Raw genomic sequence first — 14,344 nt, 5'->3', positions numbered from 1 at the left:
GAAAAGTATTTAGATCCGCCACATAACACTGAACAGAGATGTTTGTTATTTTATTAAGTGTTTCGATCTGATCATTTATTGTAATACCCGTCAGTAGATTACAAAGCTTGTGTTTATTTAAAAGGCAAGTGCCCCGATGTACTTTTATTCTTAGATTCTATGTTCGCCTCAGTCGGATTGTATTCATATAAATATTTACTTTCGATAGCATTGTGGTTGGCAAAAGGTTAATATCTTCTTAAATAGACGCGCGCACGATTGAAAGGTGTGGAAAGAATTATATTTTCAACGGAACAATTGGGTTTTCTGTTAAATATAGACGATATGTCGTTATTTTCGACGTCTGCGAGATCTAGTTTTGTGAGTGTTCGTTTTATACGCTTAGTTTTGTTATTAATGGAGGTAATATATCTGTAGGCTTTTAAACAAGTCGCAGACAGATCGGCAGGCCTCGGTGCGTCACCACATTGACGGGCATCAATCCTCGATCGCATATAGAGGGCGCTGCAGATTGTTTATTAAAACAATATAATAGTGTTGGTGATTGACGCTGATTGCATTTTGCGCCGCTCAGTTCATCATCTTTGTTGATTTTATCATATTTTAGTGTAACTATTATATTGAAATTCATATTGGAACCCAGCTACTGAAAGCGTATTGCAATACGTAGTTTGCGGCTTTATTTTGAATACATATTTTTTAATTTTGGTTGGATTCTATGCAATTTTGTTTGTAACGCGTTTCTTTTGTGGTGTGAATGTGCAGTTTATTTTATCTATTTTCATTTGACAGTGTTCATTGAAATTTGCTTTTGCACGTAAAATGTTGTATCATGGAATTTTCACTGTATATAAACAAAACAAGCTTACGAATTAATTATGTTTCACCGAAATAAAGAGGGTTTTTAACAACGTTAACCTTGGCAGAATACGCGTCCAGATACCAAGGGTCACAACTTACAACATCAACAAGAAAAATTTACACAAAATTAAAGATGTAATTTCTCAAATTCAACATCTCAAGTCTGCAATCGCATCTCACTTCCACTCCAAGGGATGCAGGCTAAAAAATTAAAAGTAACCGCTTCCAACCGGTTTGAGCCGGATATAATTGGAGAAGACTCGAGCTAACCGGGCCGGGTAACAAGCGGAGAATGGCCGGGCAAAAGGAATATCCGGGCAAAGGAATGATACCGTAACAAGACGGTAAAGCCCGTAACGATGCACTTGAGAGCGCATATCTCGTGTGGCGTGATGGTACATGTAACATTATATTTCGCAGGCATAATTATTATCATATGTTTTAAACGTTTTTGTCTATAGACTTTTCTGCGTACCTTTAGATGCGATAATGTACCTAATTGATCCTGTATCGACGAGAGAATGAAAATATATTTAAAATGATAGTATATAATATGATTACAAACATTGTATCTCAACAATAGCATCTTGTAATTATAATCTTCGAAATAAGGTAGTAAAATACGAAATTGTACATTATAGGTACATATCATCAATCGATTTACACCGATACAGGAGCTTTCAGCAAATGTTCAAAGACACAAAATACACAGAAATCTTCCAACAGTTACATAATACTGAAATTCGTGGTATTCAAAACGAGCCCACAAAAGGCTCACAACCGAGTATCGAGACGATAAACAAAAGGTCCAAAAAGTATGAGGGATGCTCTCCCAGGAGGCCCCCCACCCTATCTTGCTCCCGGAATGCTCTTCCCACTTGAGTTTTCTTTTATTCCTACTACCTACTTGTGTTTTATTATTTTTATTTTTGTTTTCCGTTAGACGGCGGAAATAATGGCGATGGTTTTGTGAGGATACGGCGCTTATTTATTTTTATTATATTCGAATGAAAGAGATTTCGAGATATTGTTGGTTTGATTTTGATTTTTTGTAGAAAGTGTTTCTTAAATACGCTGAGAGCAGAAATGAAACAGTAATGCGATTATTTTACTTTCATGTAGGTAGGTACTTATATTTTTTTCCTTATTTATATCATTAGCACTCGTTTAATCTTTACAAAGTTGCAACAGCTTTTAACTGAAACATATAAACGTGGTAGGTAAACTACATTTGTCTTCATATATTATATTTTAACTGATTACGAAAAATTCTATACAAGTAGAAATTTTTAATATTAACCACCAAATCTCGACCCGATTCTTTTTATAGATTCAAATTGTATGTACATTGAGATTTGTCGTGCTGTCGCTTTTTTTTCTGTAAAGTTTACACCAAAACCGTTTCTTCTGATTCAATTACATATATTGCAAAAAATTGTATGACATTATTCTTATTTATTTATAATATTATACAACAGAAAACACTCAGTCTTAAAATCCACAACATTATTTCGTATCTCTAAGATGACACATTGTGGGAGTTTGAAGAGTCATTATTTTCAACATTGAATCCCGTAATTTACATCATTTGGAACAAACCGTCGGCAATTGCATGAATAATACTTTTTAATTATAAATACACTGATAATTAACCCGGCTTCAATGGGGATTGGAGTAGATATGATATATATCGTATTATTGTGATTACATAACGTTCTGTGAGTATATAATGTAAAGTTAGGCTTTAATGTGGTGAACAATGCATATTATTTTCGTATACTTAGTTGAATTTGTAATCCAAATAATATTATGTAATGTAAGAAAACAAAGAATGATTAGTTTAATAATTATTTAGTTAAGATGCAATCCTTCTAAAACTATATCCTTTTGTGTTAATGAAACCAGGACATACATTTTGTTCCAAGTCTGGCAAAAAAATTTCCATGACATAATATTATATTCTGTAAATTATTAATTTATAACTTACCGATGATTTGTGTTCGAAACAAAAATAAAAGATAAATACAATAAGCAATAATTTATATTTTTATCACGGATTATATTCAACTTACGAATTCACATATTCCCTCAACAAAGCTCATTCGAGCGCAGAGTAATACATCAATAGAGGCCACAAGAGTGCGAATCTTTGCCGCACAAGAGAAAAGATTAATAAAGCTTAGCGCACACTGACGCAACACCTGTCCTTTGTCGCTAATGGACGCCCTAATCTCCCGGGAAATGGACGGACAAGGGAAAATAAGACGATAAAAGCGTATGTGGAATAAAATACAGGTAATTATAATGCCTGGGTGTAATACTTTGGACAGGCTGTAATTATAATACCGTGTACACATCCGCGTTTAAATAAACAGATAAATTACAATTTGTTTTGATTGTGATTTTAAATGTTTCTGACATTTTGTATTTTTAGTTTTTACTTCTCTACTGTCCAATTATTAACGTTTCTTTGTTATATATTGAAAAATTAATAAAGCCTTATAAACAGTTCGTATCACGAAGAGATTGATGAAATTCCTTTACATAGAAATGATTATGTAAATAGCCAGCTAAATAAATGAATTTATAATACAAAAAACAACCTGATTAGTAGCGAACCCTCGTTAATTGAAAGTGCAAACAATCGAGCCTAAGCACTCAAAAAGACAAAACTTCTGAGGGGATTTCATTGAATAGCTTTGAATTGGCCCCTGACTGCGCTTGTGGTGCCCTCAAATTAGGGAATTGGTGATTTTTTGAACGACGGTCAGACACGTGTTATTTGTAATGAATAAATAATACATCAAAATATTTGCTCTGTTTCTGTTTTATCTGTGATTTCGTTTCTTTGATATTTCAAGAATTCGAACTTAATAAAATTGTATTTTTGTCAAGATCGGTGAGTGTATACAAGATTCAAACAATGTGCAAGTTGTTTTGATGTTGAGTGTTAATTACGTCTTGATTAATGGGTACATTTGGTACATTTGCTATTTGTTTTTTACGTCAGCTAAGAATCATAGAAATTGACATTATGAAGGTCATTTCTATTTTAATGAAATAAACAAACAACAATCCCATTTTTATTAATCTTCTCAAAACAGCCGCGCGAAAATTTCAAACTTAACCATCTGTTCCAATCAAGGAAACAAAGTAGATACAACTACAAAGTTATCAACGGCATTGCAATCCTGGGGAGTCCATTATAATACCGCAAAATGCATCATCACCGCACCGACGAGCTGATAACATCGGTACACCATTAAAAATCGCGACTCACCCCTTACAATAAGGATCTGAAGGCAGATAAAGTCGAGCAGACCGCCGCGGCCGACTCGTCGCCCGACAAGTCGCTCGATTGGTCTGACAGTTTAATTGGTAGTTGTCAAAATGTTTGCGCGCCGTGTCGGCAGATTGGTTTTGAATTGAAATGTAATAACTTTTTTTTATTTTAATTTTGTTTCATAGTTTCGGAGGTAACGAATATTTCAATTAATTTATGTTACTAGATACTGATGCTTTCAACAGGTGCGATTTGTGTACATTTCCTACCTAAAATTTAACTAAAGAACTTTCAATTTGTTTAAAAATGTATATGTCTAGGTGCCTATCGTATGAGATAAAGTTAACCAAATGTGTACTGAAAATTATAAAGACGTTAACTGTCCAATAATTCAAATGAATTAGCGCTTACACAAATATATTAATTCGCGAATTATCACGTTAACGGAATCAAAGCGACACTTAATCAAAGTGACATATTTTGAAATGTATCCATAAGATTTTGTAACGTAATACATTATCGTTTATCTCGAGCAAAATCAAAATAAACTCAGCAGTTTGCGCTAGCTCGTCAACGCTACACTAATCGGGCGATCGATCGGCCGACAGATAAGAACAAGTCATGTTATTGCAATGTAATAATTAATTCACAACGTTATTGTGCAATCTGTTCTCGATATTAAAACGCATTTGAATTTGATAACAAAGTGGAATGGAGCTGTGTTCGAGCTTAAATTTTAGAAATTATTTTTTCAAATTTAATTTTTAATAATTAGCACATTTAAATATCGAATGTACCTAAAATAAGAATAAAATTTAGTTATATTGCATAGGATCTGAATTAATGTTTAGATTGCACCGAAAATGGAAAATAGAAATACGCTACACTACACGCTACACTTTATGCGTGTGAATAAAAACTACCGCAACAAATTAATAAGATTCTACTTATTGCCGATCTATTAACATCAACTTTTTGTGCCAAAGATAAGGAAATATCAAAATCATTGCACACACATAAAAAACCGACTACACCCCAACTCAATTCGTTTTTATTTTAAAAATCCGCTGCTCCACACACGCTCTATTCTCATAAATGCATTAGCGATTCGTTTTGATATGTCATCGCTCCGTGCACAGCTTGTAAGCCTTTGTGTTGCCCCACCCGACAAACCAATTGCCAGCCCTTTTTATAATGCATTATTTAAATTATCAACACTTTTGTATACCGGCACTTGATGCCAGCAAGTAGGAGGGTAATGTCGAATTCGCTGTGAATAAATTATGAGCTGTACCATCTGTAAATACATTTGATATTGTAAACCATGTGGATGGAAATTTAAAGAATTTACTACTGTTTAATTCTTAACAATCAGTAATGTTGGTCACCTTTACACTTGTATAAAATAAACTTGAAGATAATGTTCATCTTCTACGCATAAATATGCCTCCTATAGTTGCTGAAAGTTATAAAGATTGAGAAGTCATTGTGAATCGTTTTAAACAGCGCTTACGTTAGATCATTCAAAAATTAGTGAGCAATGAACATGGAATCCAAATTGTCCACCGAATATATCTAGGAACTGAGACAGGTCTACGAATCACAGTAAATATTATGATTTCATCCAAGATCTTGCATCACTTACGTCAATGTGACGTCTGTTTCATTAAACAGCTTTTGGTGTATTTTCACTGATTCCCGCGTATTCGTATACCTCGATCTTATTATGATGGTAGTTAGGATTAGATTCGTATAAAAATGATAACACTATTTCGATCGGGCGCCGGCGCGTATAAATTATGTCGCGGTATGTCCGGTTTTCAACTGTGATCTCTTTGTCAGTTACCACTCTCTTTAACTAGTACCTAAAACTTTTATTTCATCTATTTTATCTTAATCTACTCTTTCATCTCTAATACATTCGGCATTTGCTTTGACAATAGCTTAATGACGATTTATGGAACGTTCGATTAATCCTTCAGCTTAAAATATCTCCGTAAATTGTCGCTGAGACTTACGGTTGCAACGTTATTATAAGAAATTCATCCGCAGCGTTAGAGTGCCAAGGACATAGTGACAGATGGTGTATGTTTTCTTAGTTATTTATATCAGCGGCCATCTTTATTGATCGGACATCGGCGCGTACGCTACGCTGCGTATTGCCAGATCACGCCCAGCCATTTCTATTGGCAACATAACCGTTTAATGATATCGTTTCATCTTCTTTGTATCCGCACATATTTTCATGTCTCATTTACGACCGTCCTCAGGCCAGAAAACAATAATAAATTGTTACGTTCCAGCTGGTCATCTCCATCAAAAATCGCATTTTTACGTCGACCTCTTACGTTGATATCGCTATCAAACGCGACCGCAGCATCGTAACGACGGTCGTCAGTAAAATATAAGCGCCAATCGGTAGGACATCTCCGCGAGGCTATTAAATAAAAGTCTTTTTACATTAGATAAATCGCGTACGTTATTCGGGCACATCTGTCCCTTGCCGATTACAGCCATACATTATGCTCAGTTTGTTGTTTTTAATAAAAAGTTTAATCCGTTCGGTTATGACGGCAATTTGTCTGCCGGATGGAAAAACTTGGTCGATTACCTACCGGTGACGCTTGGGGCTGCGTATCGACAAGGGGCACCTATTACAAGCGTTCAATATGCTTTTTTATTCGCGTCATTATGCCATGTTTATTTATGCATTCGCGTTTGTCTCCCATTAGCGCTTTTACTCTTATTAAGGCGCGGTAAAATGTAATACGGGCAAGTAAACCGCGAATGCTTTATGGCATTAAATAAGACATTTTCACTCGTCCGGAAATACATCTCATCGAGGTATTTTCCCATCAGCACCTTATAATGTCTCGCCGTGTACAACCATTAACAATTCAATGCTGTCTTAATGAAGAGCCGATAAAATGTGTATTGCGGTATTCGTCACGATTCCCGAGGCAATTAATCGGGGTTTCCTCTTTTTTGGAACTCGTTTTATGCGCGCTAAGATTGAGTGAGCGTCCTCCGGGTTGATTTGTGCGTGGCTCAACGTATTCTTTGTCACGAGAGAGTTTAAGTGTGCAATATATCGTGAGGGACAAATTTTGCGCGGAAAGATCCCGCGATCGAAACGGCCGGCGAAAGTATCGCAATTTCGTCGGCGCCTTTACAAATGTTCTTTTGTTTATCGCTTATTTATGGGCGCGTTTAGGTGCGAGAAAGTGGTAGTGGACGTAATCGCTATATTATGGCCTACGTGTTTGTTGTTGTGTTATAAATTACCAGCTATTAATAAACGTGAATAAGAACTTTAATATGTTTTGCGACTTTTGAACACGGTTAAGCTAAAGTAGAATATTTTTCAAGGAGGAAAAGTTCATTTGTAGCTTTAACCGTTATAAGAACATTTAGTAAATAGAATAAAAAGTTAAAAACAAATAAGAGCTAAATAATAATTTAAGAGATATTTATAAAACCTATAAGAATCATTTCAATTCTTACAATTGATTAAAACTTTAATTGATACGCCGCACATGTTAACTTGGATTTTTATAATACGTTATAAACATTAATTGTAGAAACTAATTACATACGTCCAAGCTCTATTACCTTTCAACTTATTACTCCTAAGAATCAATTACTGCTATCATTTCATCCCCTTCCTATCTATAGTATATACTAATATTATAAAGCTAAAGAGTTTGTTTGTTTGTTTGAACGGGCTAATCTCGGGAACTACTGGTCCGATTTGAAAAATTATTTCGGTGTTAGATAGCCCATTTATCGAGGAAGGTTATTTATCATCTCGCCAAGAACAACAGGAGCCGAGCACTGCGGGTAGAACCGCGGAGCACAGCAAGATTAAAATAAAATATATAATAAAATATCCCGTTCTTGCAAAGATTAATAACTAACGATTGTTCCAGAACATCGGCAACGTATCAGCTGAACTGGAGCTTCAGCGGCTGCAGCAGGAACACCTGAGGCGCCAGGAGATGGTGCGCCGCGGTCACCTGTACCCTGGCCCTCCGCTGGGACTCCTGCCTCTCCTGGAGCAAATGCGTCCGCAACCACCAACCTCTAACGTGAGTATCTTTATATGCCTTCCGTAATGTTAGTATCTTCTCAATGTATCTATGTATATAAATTTATATAGAATAGAAAAAAATCGAATATGAGGCGGGACTCGAACCCGTATCCTTTCACGCCAATCTGGTAGGTACTACGTATGTGTATTAAACAAAGACTCTCCGACGTCCGCGTGTCCGTATGTATATTGTATACCTATGCTTAGAGCTTTAAAATTGCAGAACAGGTTTTGATACGGTTTTGTTTAATAGAGGAAAGATAGAGGATTTGTTAAGCTGAAGACAACATGAAAGTAGCCGTGGACGTATGCTAGTAGTGTAGACGAAACAATTGAAGAGACCTCCAATAATTAATTCTAGCATATTTATTTGTGTATGATCAAATTCAAATTCAAAATTCTTAATTAATTAAAAACAAATAATGTTGCATCATAACTATGTAAATGGCTATTTTAAGATTTGCACATAAACAACTTCGCAAATTCCTAGAAACTTCAGTACCATTATATCTATATCTATTATCTATATAATATAAAACTCAAAGGTGACTGATATATAGTGATCTATGTATCAACGCACAGCCCAAACCACTGGACGTATCGGGCTGAAATTTGGCATGCAGGTAGATGTAAGGACGTAGGCATCCGCTAAGAAAGGATTTCCCGAAATTCTTGCGGGAACGGGGAAAAACGGGGATGCACGTACAAAGTCGTGGGTGGTAGCTAGTTTCCTAATATTAATGCTATCTTTACGAAGTTACACATTTTAGCAACAACCTTTAATACTTATTTAAAACTCATGGTCACTTAAATTAAATTAAGATTATACATTTTTTTTCAAGCGTTATAGATACCTATGTTTTATGTCGACATATCAATAACTAGTTATTACATCTTACAGGTATTTGTACCAAATTGAGATGCGTTAAATAAATCAATGTTTAGCAAGCGAGAAATTAATTATCTTTTAATTTAAATCATCCATAGATGTTTCTCAACATCCGGTGTCCATACACGCTTCACTCCATCTTAATTATATTGAGCAATTATTACATTAAATGCTTTAAATTGAATAAATTATTGATATAAGATAAAATATGATAATGTATCCAGTATATTGGGACATTAAATCAATATTTTGTGAATACAATTTCATAGCATTTCTTTTATAGCAGTTTATTTATATCTTTGTCGTCAATTCGTGAACTAAAAATAACATACTTTTTTCCTGTTACGTATTTATATTATGTACTATAAATATCATGTACGTAGACTTGAATTGAGTATTTAACAGAATATTGTTATGAATTAATATATTATATAATTTTACGCAATCTTACCGAGCTTTAAAACTATTTATAGATAACCAGTAAGTTTTATCAATAATGAAGTTTATTTAACCAAGAGTATAATTTTAATTAATAACTAATTAACACAATATTAAGTTAAATTGAGTTTTATGTACCTATTAGGTACCTATTGGATAAATATAAAAGAGCTCGTACTTACCTACCTACTACTTTAATAATTTCATTGTTATTGGCAAAAACTTAAATCACACAGTACTTGCATAACATTTCAACATAATTATAAAAGCCGATTTACTACGACGCTATAATGTAATTAAAAAAAAAAAACAATTGTCTCCGCAGAGCTTTTCATAAAAAAATCTTGTCAAAGACGTCATAAACATCAAAAGAATTGATCAACTTTCATACCGACATTCTTGTTCCAAACATAATTATCTACAGTAAAATATCCAACAATCAAAAGGCCGCATCTTTCCTTGACAACGGTTTCATCAAAGCGGAAATTGCGCCAATTAATTTGTATAAACATCAAATAAAAAAAAGTCTTAGTGAAGAGCTCGTAGATGACGAATCGTCTTCATCTAATTTTATCGTTTTACATAACATCGCCTTGACTGGCCACACTTTCAAAAATGGTGTGTTAGAAAGGGGATTTATTGCTGTCAAAAACGTGATTTTGCGTATAATGGTCTAGCTTAAATGTGCCCGGGAAGATATATAAATTATAATATGTAATTAATTATTTGAATGTGGAGACCTGAAGCGTTTGTTTTTTACGCTATATATCAAGAGGAATTATTAAAATTCAAGAGTTTAATTAAAATAGACAGATAGCTATGTTCTTGGTAACTGTATATTTTTATAATAGTAAGAGTTATCTAAGTATAGAAAAAGCCATAGGTATAAAGACTGCTTGTGTTTATAAGTTATTTACACACGTCTAGATTTATAAAGAAACTTTCTTTTTACTATATTAATTAAACAAATATTATAAGCACAATAAAATACAACTTAAACAATAGATAATAGATATAAACAGTTCTTATATGATATTTTAACACAATTCAGTATCATATTATTAAAACAAATATTTTTATATCCAAAAATAAATAATTGAGTCGTGACGATCCTATTTACGCACAACCCCGCCCACCTTTCACACAGGCCAAAAATAATGTGCTAATTTTGTACTATATTCTATTCTGTACAAACATAATTAATTTTAACCCAAGGACTCAAATAATTATGAAATCTATTTGCTTTTCAAGATCATGTTAATGAGTCGACTGAAGTCCGATTGACTTTACAACGCTAATTTGACTTTATTGTACGTTACATTGTATAATGAAGCTCATTTATCCATTCGTTAATTTTTATTTCTAATTGGAGGGAGTAATAAATAGAAAAGTTCGTTTATTACACCGTGGATTTAATAGACTTATAATTGTAGCTACACTTAGGGCGCTTTCAACTTATGCGTTTCGTTGCGGTACCGCGAATGCTCGCGACGCGGACGCCGCACGGTTGCCGCGCCGAGCGTTTTGTACATGACAAAATAGGATCTGTGATAGGATCGTCCGTGCGCCGTACGTCCGCACCGCTTCGGCACCGCAGCCGTCCGGCGCGAAACGCATAATTTGAAAGCGCCCTGAGTGAACCGATCGAGGCTGTATTGATAATTTTCCTTTGCAATTACTTCTCAATCTATTTATAAATATTATTGAATTGGTTGTTTAATCATAATAGTCAATAGGCAGTCATTATTTTGATCAATTATGCTTGTTTCCTTTCTTGTCTTTGTTGGTATTAATTAATTATTAAGGCCGTGGTTAAAGCTGTTATTTTAAAATTATATATAATATAATATATTTTATTATTAATAATCCAATAAACTTTAAGAGAAAGCTACCGGTGGAAATTTTTAATTTTATTAAATGTATAAAATTGACACAGTACCTATAAGATAATACGTAGATATAGATATATATTTATTATACTCACAAAACTTTCTAATATAATATGTATTCTATTCCTACAGATCATTTATTGAATTTAAAAATAAACACAAACAGAAATATCTATCTTTGAATATCGTATTTGAAACAAGTGGTAATCTTACTTTTTTCTGCTCCTTGAACATTCAGTACATATATACCTACGTGTAAGATGAAAGTCAAATTTATAATTAATTTTCACATTTTAAGTCAAACTCTAACATAATATTGTATTTTTTCAATTAGACTTCATTTCCAAGTATTTTTTAATTGTATCTATTTTTAGTATTTAGTTTACCTCAGTTCTTCTTTACTTATCGTGGCATCGTAGGTATTAGTAGATAGATTACCATTCAACTCTCTTCATACATTTCAAACAGTTTTAACACCAAAATCGTTCAAGACTTCACAATATTCATAAAGCAATTTGCTTCCAGGTGGCCCCCTGGCCCCCAAGCCAGCTGGCACAAATGGCCACACGGTCACCACCTCCCCAGGACCCTGACGCGCCCCTGAACCTCAGCAAGCAGCGGTCTCCATCACCAGGTCCCATGATGATGCCCCGGTTTGTGCCATACCCGCCGATGGATGAAGGCTCCCCGTATATGAAGAAGGATGATGATTATAGCTCGGCTTGTAATAGTAAGTACTATTGACTATTACCTACGTACCATTTATTTTATTTATAAGAAGGTATACCTTACAGCTAGCGATACAAACTTTGAAATGAATAGATAGTAGATACTAAGATACGCCAATTAAAAGGTACACCTGCAATAGGTTACTTATACCCATGCTTATACGGCTTATACCTACGATTACTTATATGTCATACTTAAAATCCACGTCTTCTGCAGTTTCTGTCAGGTCAACTGGTGACATACTCCAAAGTCCAAACTACTGCAGCGATTTTCATTCTATTATCAGACATGTAAAGCTAGTAAAATTTTTCTGCGGTCGGAAAGCTAGTAGAATTATTATATTGATAGCATTTGAAGCGTAACAACGGAGGTTATCAAATGGACAGGTAAATAAGTGATGTGGTTACTGCAGTTATCTACTATGATTTGAAACAATTCCCGATGGTTTATGCTTTAAATATCTATAAAATCTCATTTCTTCGAAAGTAGGTTGAATAGTGGCCATCCTTTTTTTATTTAAATCAATAATCGTATGTACATTAGACCACTTATTAAATAGACATTCGTAAGTGTTTCATTTTCTTTATAAATCGCCATTAAATAAAATTTCATCGCTATAAAAATTTACCATTTCTCACAAACTTTCACTTCACAAAAACAAATGTAAGCAATGGCTATTTAAAAGTATCTCTAAATCATGCCAAAAGGATTTGTAAAGGCGTGTTTGACACAATTACTCCAAAAAATCGTAGACACGAATGATTCACTCGTTATGACGTGGTAAAGCCGTCGCATATACGCAAATGTGCCAAAAATACTGCTCTAGTTTCTTATCAGATGAAGGAGACCCCAAATAGGTATCAGAATATCAAAATATTAAAGAAGTAAGACAAATTTTCTCGAAATATCACGATAGGCAGAATAAGATCAATTAATGATAATGACAGCGGTGATTATACAAATAAACTTACCATAAGTATGAAAAGGTATTAAAACGATTACTCGCTACACTCGAACGCAAACATATCAACGCATACCATTAAACATACAAACATTCAAATTAATTACAATCCCCAAAGTCGTGTTAAATCCGAGCGTTACAGGGGAATCGTCCCGAAATTGTCAACTTGTTCCTCGAATCAATATTAATATCAAAATCGACCGAACGTTACGCAATTCCGAACTAAAATAAACAAGGAATCGGCACGGAATAGTTATCTGGCGTCCAGATATGCGAAAACTGAAATGTTGCGTGTCGCCGCCAAAACATTTTGTGAATGTACGCGTCTAATTGCCAAATATTAATCCGATGAAAAGTTGCAGATACAGTTCACGACTACAGCTGCCGTGCCTGGTTGTTCATACGTTGTTCACTTAATACTGTGTTAACATGCTCTATTTAAAATTATGTAAATATCTTCAGTCATTCAAACATGTTTATGACATTTCCGACGGCTCCTATAAACGACGGAGGTTCTTATTTAAAACTGATGATCACTTTCCTTTTCAATTAGATCTACATACCTACTTCTTTAGTGTACCAACATTACGACCACCTAATCAATAATAATGGTTAAGTTTCGAAATGGCTATATTACCCAGTGTAAGCAGCAACAAAACGCTTATGTAAACTTGTCTAAGGCCAAGCGCGCACCACGATTTTAATTTTTGCGACACGATTTCAAAATCGCGCTGTAGAAAATCGCAGAGAGTACGGTGCGCGCACAGCGATAATTTAATAGTGATCATTACTCACTTTCATCATGGATTTCGTATAAGTTGTTTGTCTTTATTTACTACTTCGGAGGATAAGAAGAAAAAAAAAAGAAAATTCGTCAATATTAGACTCATCCTTTTACAGCAGATAAAATTGTCAAAGGTTTCTTTTATCAGAAATACAATGAACTTCCATGTATGGTATATATTTCTGATATGGATGTATCCCAAAAAATTCTTTGGCTATTATAGAATGAAAATTCCGCCAAAAGGCCACCCTTTGTGCTTTTTAATGTGAAACTTTTATTACATCGTCTCAAACTTTTTGGTCTGTGTAGCGCATGTCGCGTGTATCGCGGATGCCGAGTAGGTATACCTACTCGGCAGCCGACCGTCACGCGACATGCGCTACACAAAGCAGTGTTCGGAACCGTTCGAACAGTTTCACT

General features: G+C 34.4%; 1 protein-coding gene across 2 annotated transcripts in view; it reads left to right on the top strand.

The window, feature by feature from the left end:
• Sox102F (transcription factor Sox102F) overlaps window positions 1-14,344 on the top strand; it is a 235,717-nt gene that overhangs the window by 214,561 nt on the left and 6,812 nt on the right. For both annotated transcript variants that reach the window (XM_090116834.1, XM_090116835.1), the window contains exons 4-5: window positions 8,074-8,232; window positions 11,976-12,180. In XM_090116834.1, the coding sequence (XP_089972960.1) occupies window positions 8,074-8,232; window positions 11,976-12,180 (364 nt within the window). The remainder of the gene's footprint in view (window positions 1-8,073; window positions 8,233-11,975; window positions 12,181-14,344) is intronic.

Source organism: Colias eurytheme, chromosome 26, assembly GCF_061535395.1.
Source record: "Colias eurytheme isolate Ceu_HAF_F1 chromosome 26, ilColEury1 Martin Lab GWU primary, whole genome shotgun sequence".
Classification (NCBI taxonomy): Eukaryota; Metazoa; Arthropoda; class Insecta; order Lepidoptera; family Pieridae; genus Colias; species Colias eurytheme.
Note: the sequence above shows the minus strand (reverse complement) of the source record. Positions and strands in the feature narration are given on the sequence as shown.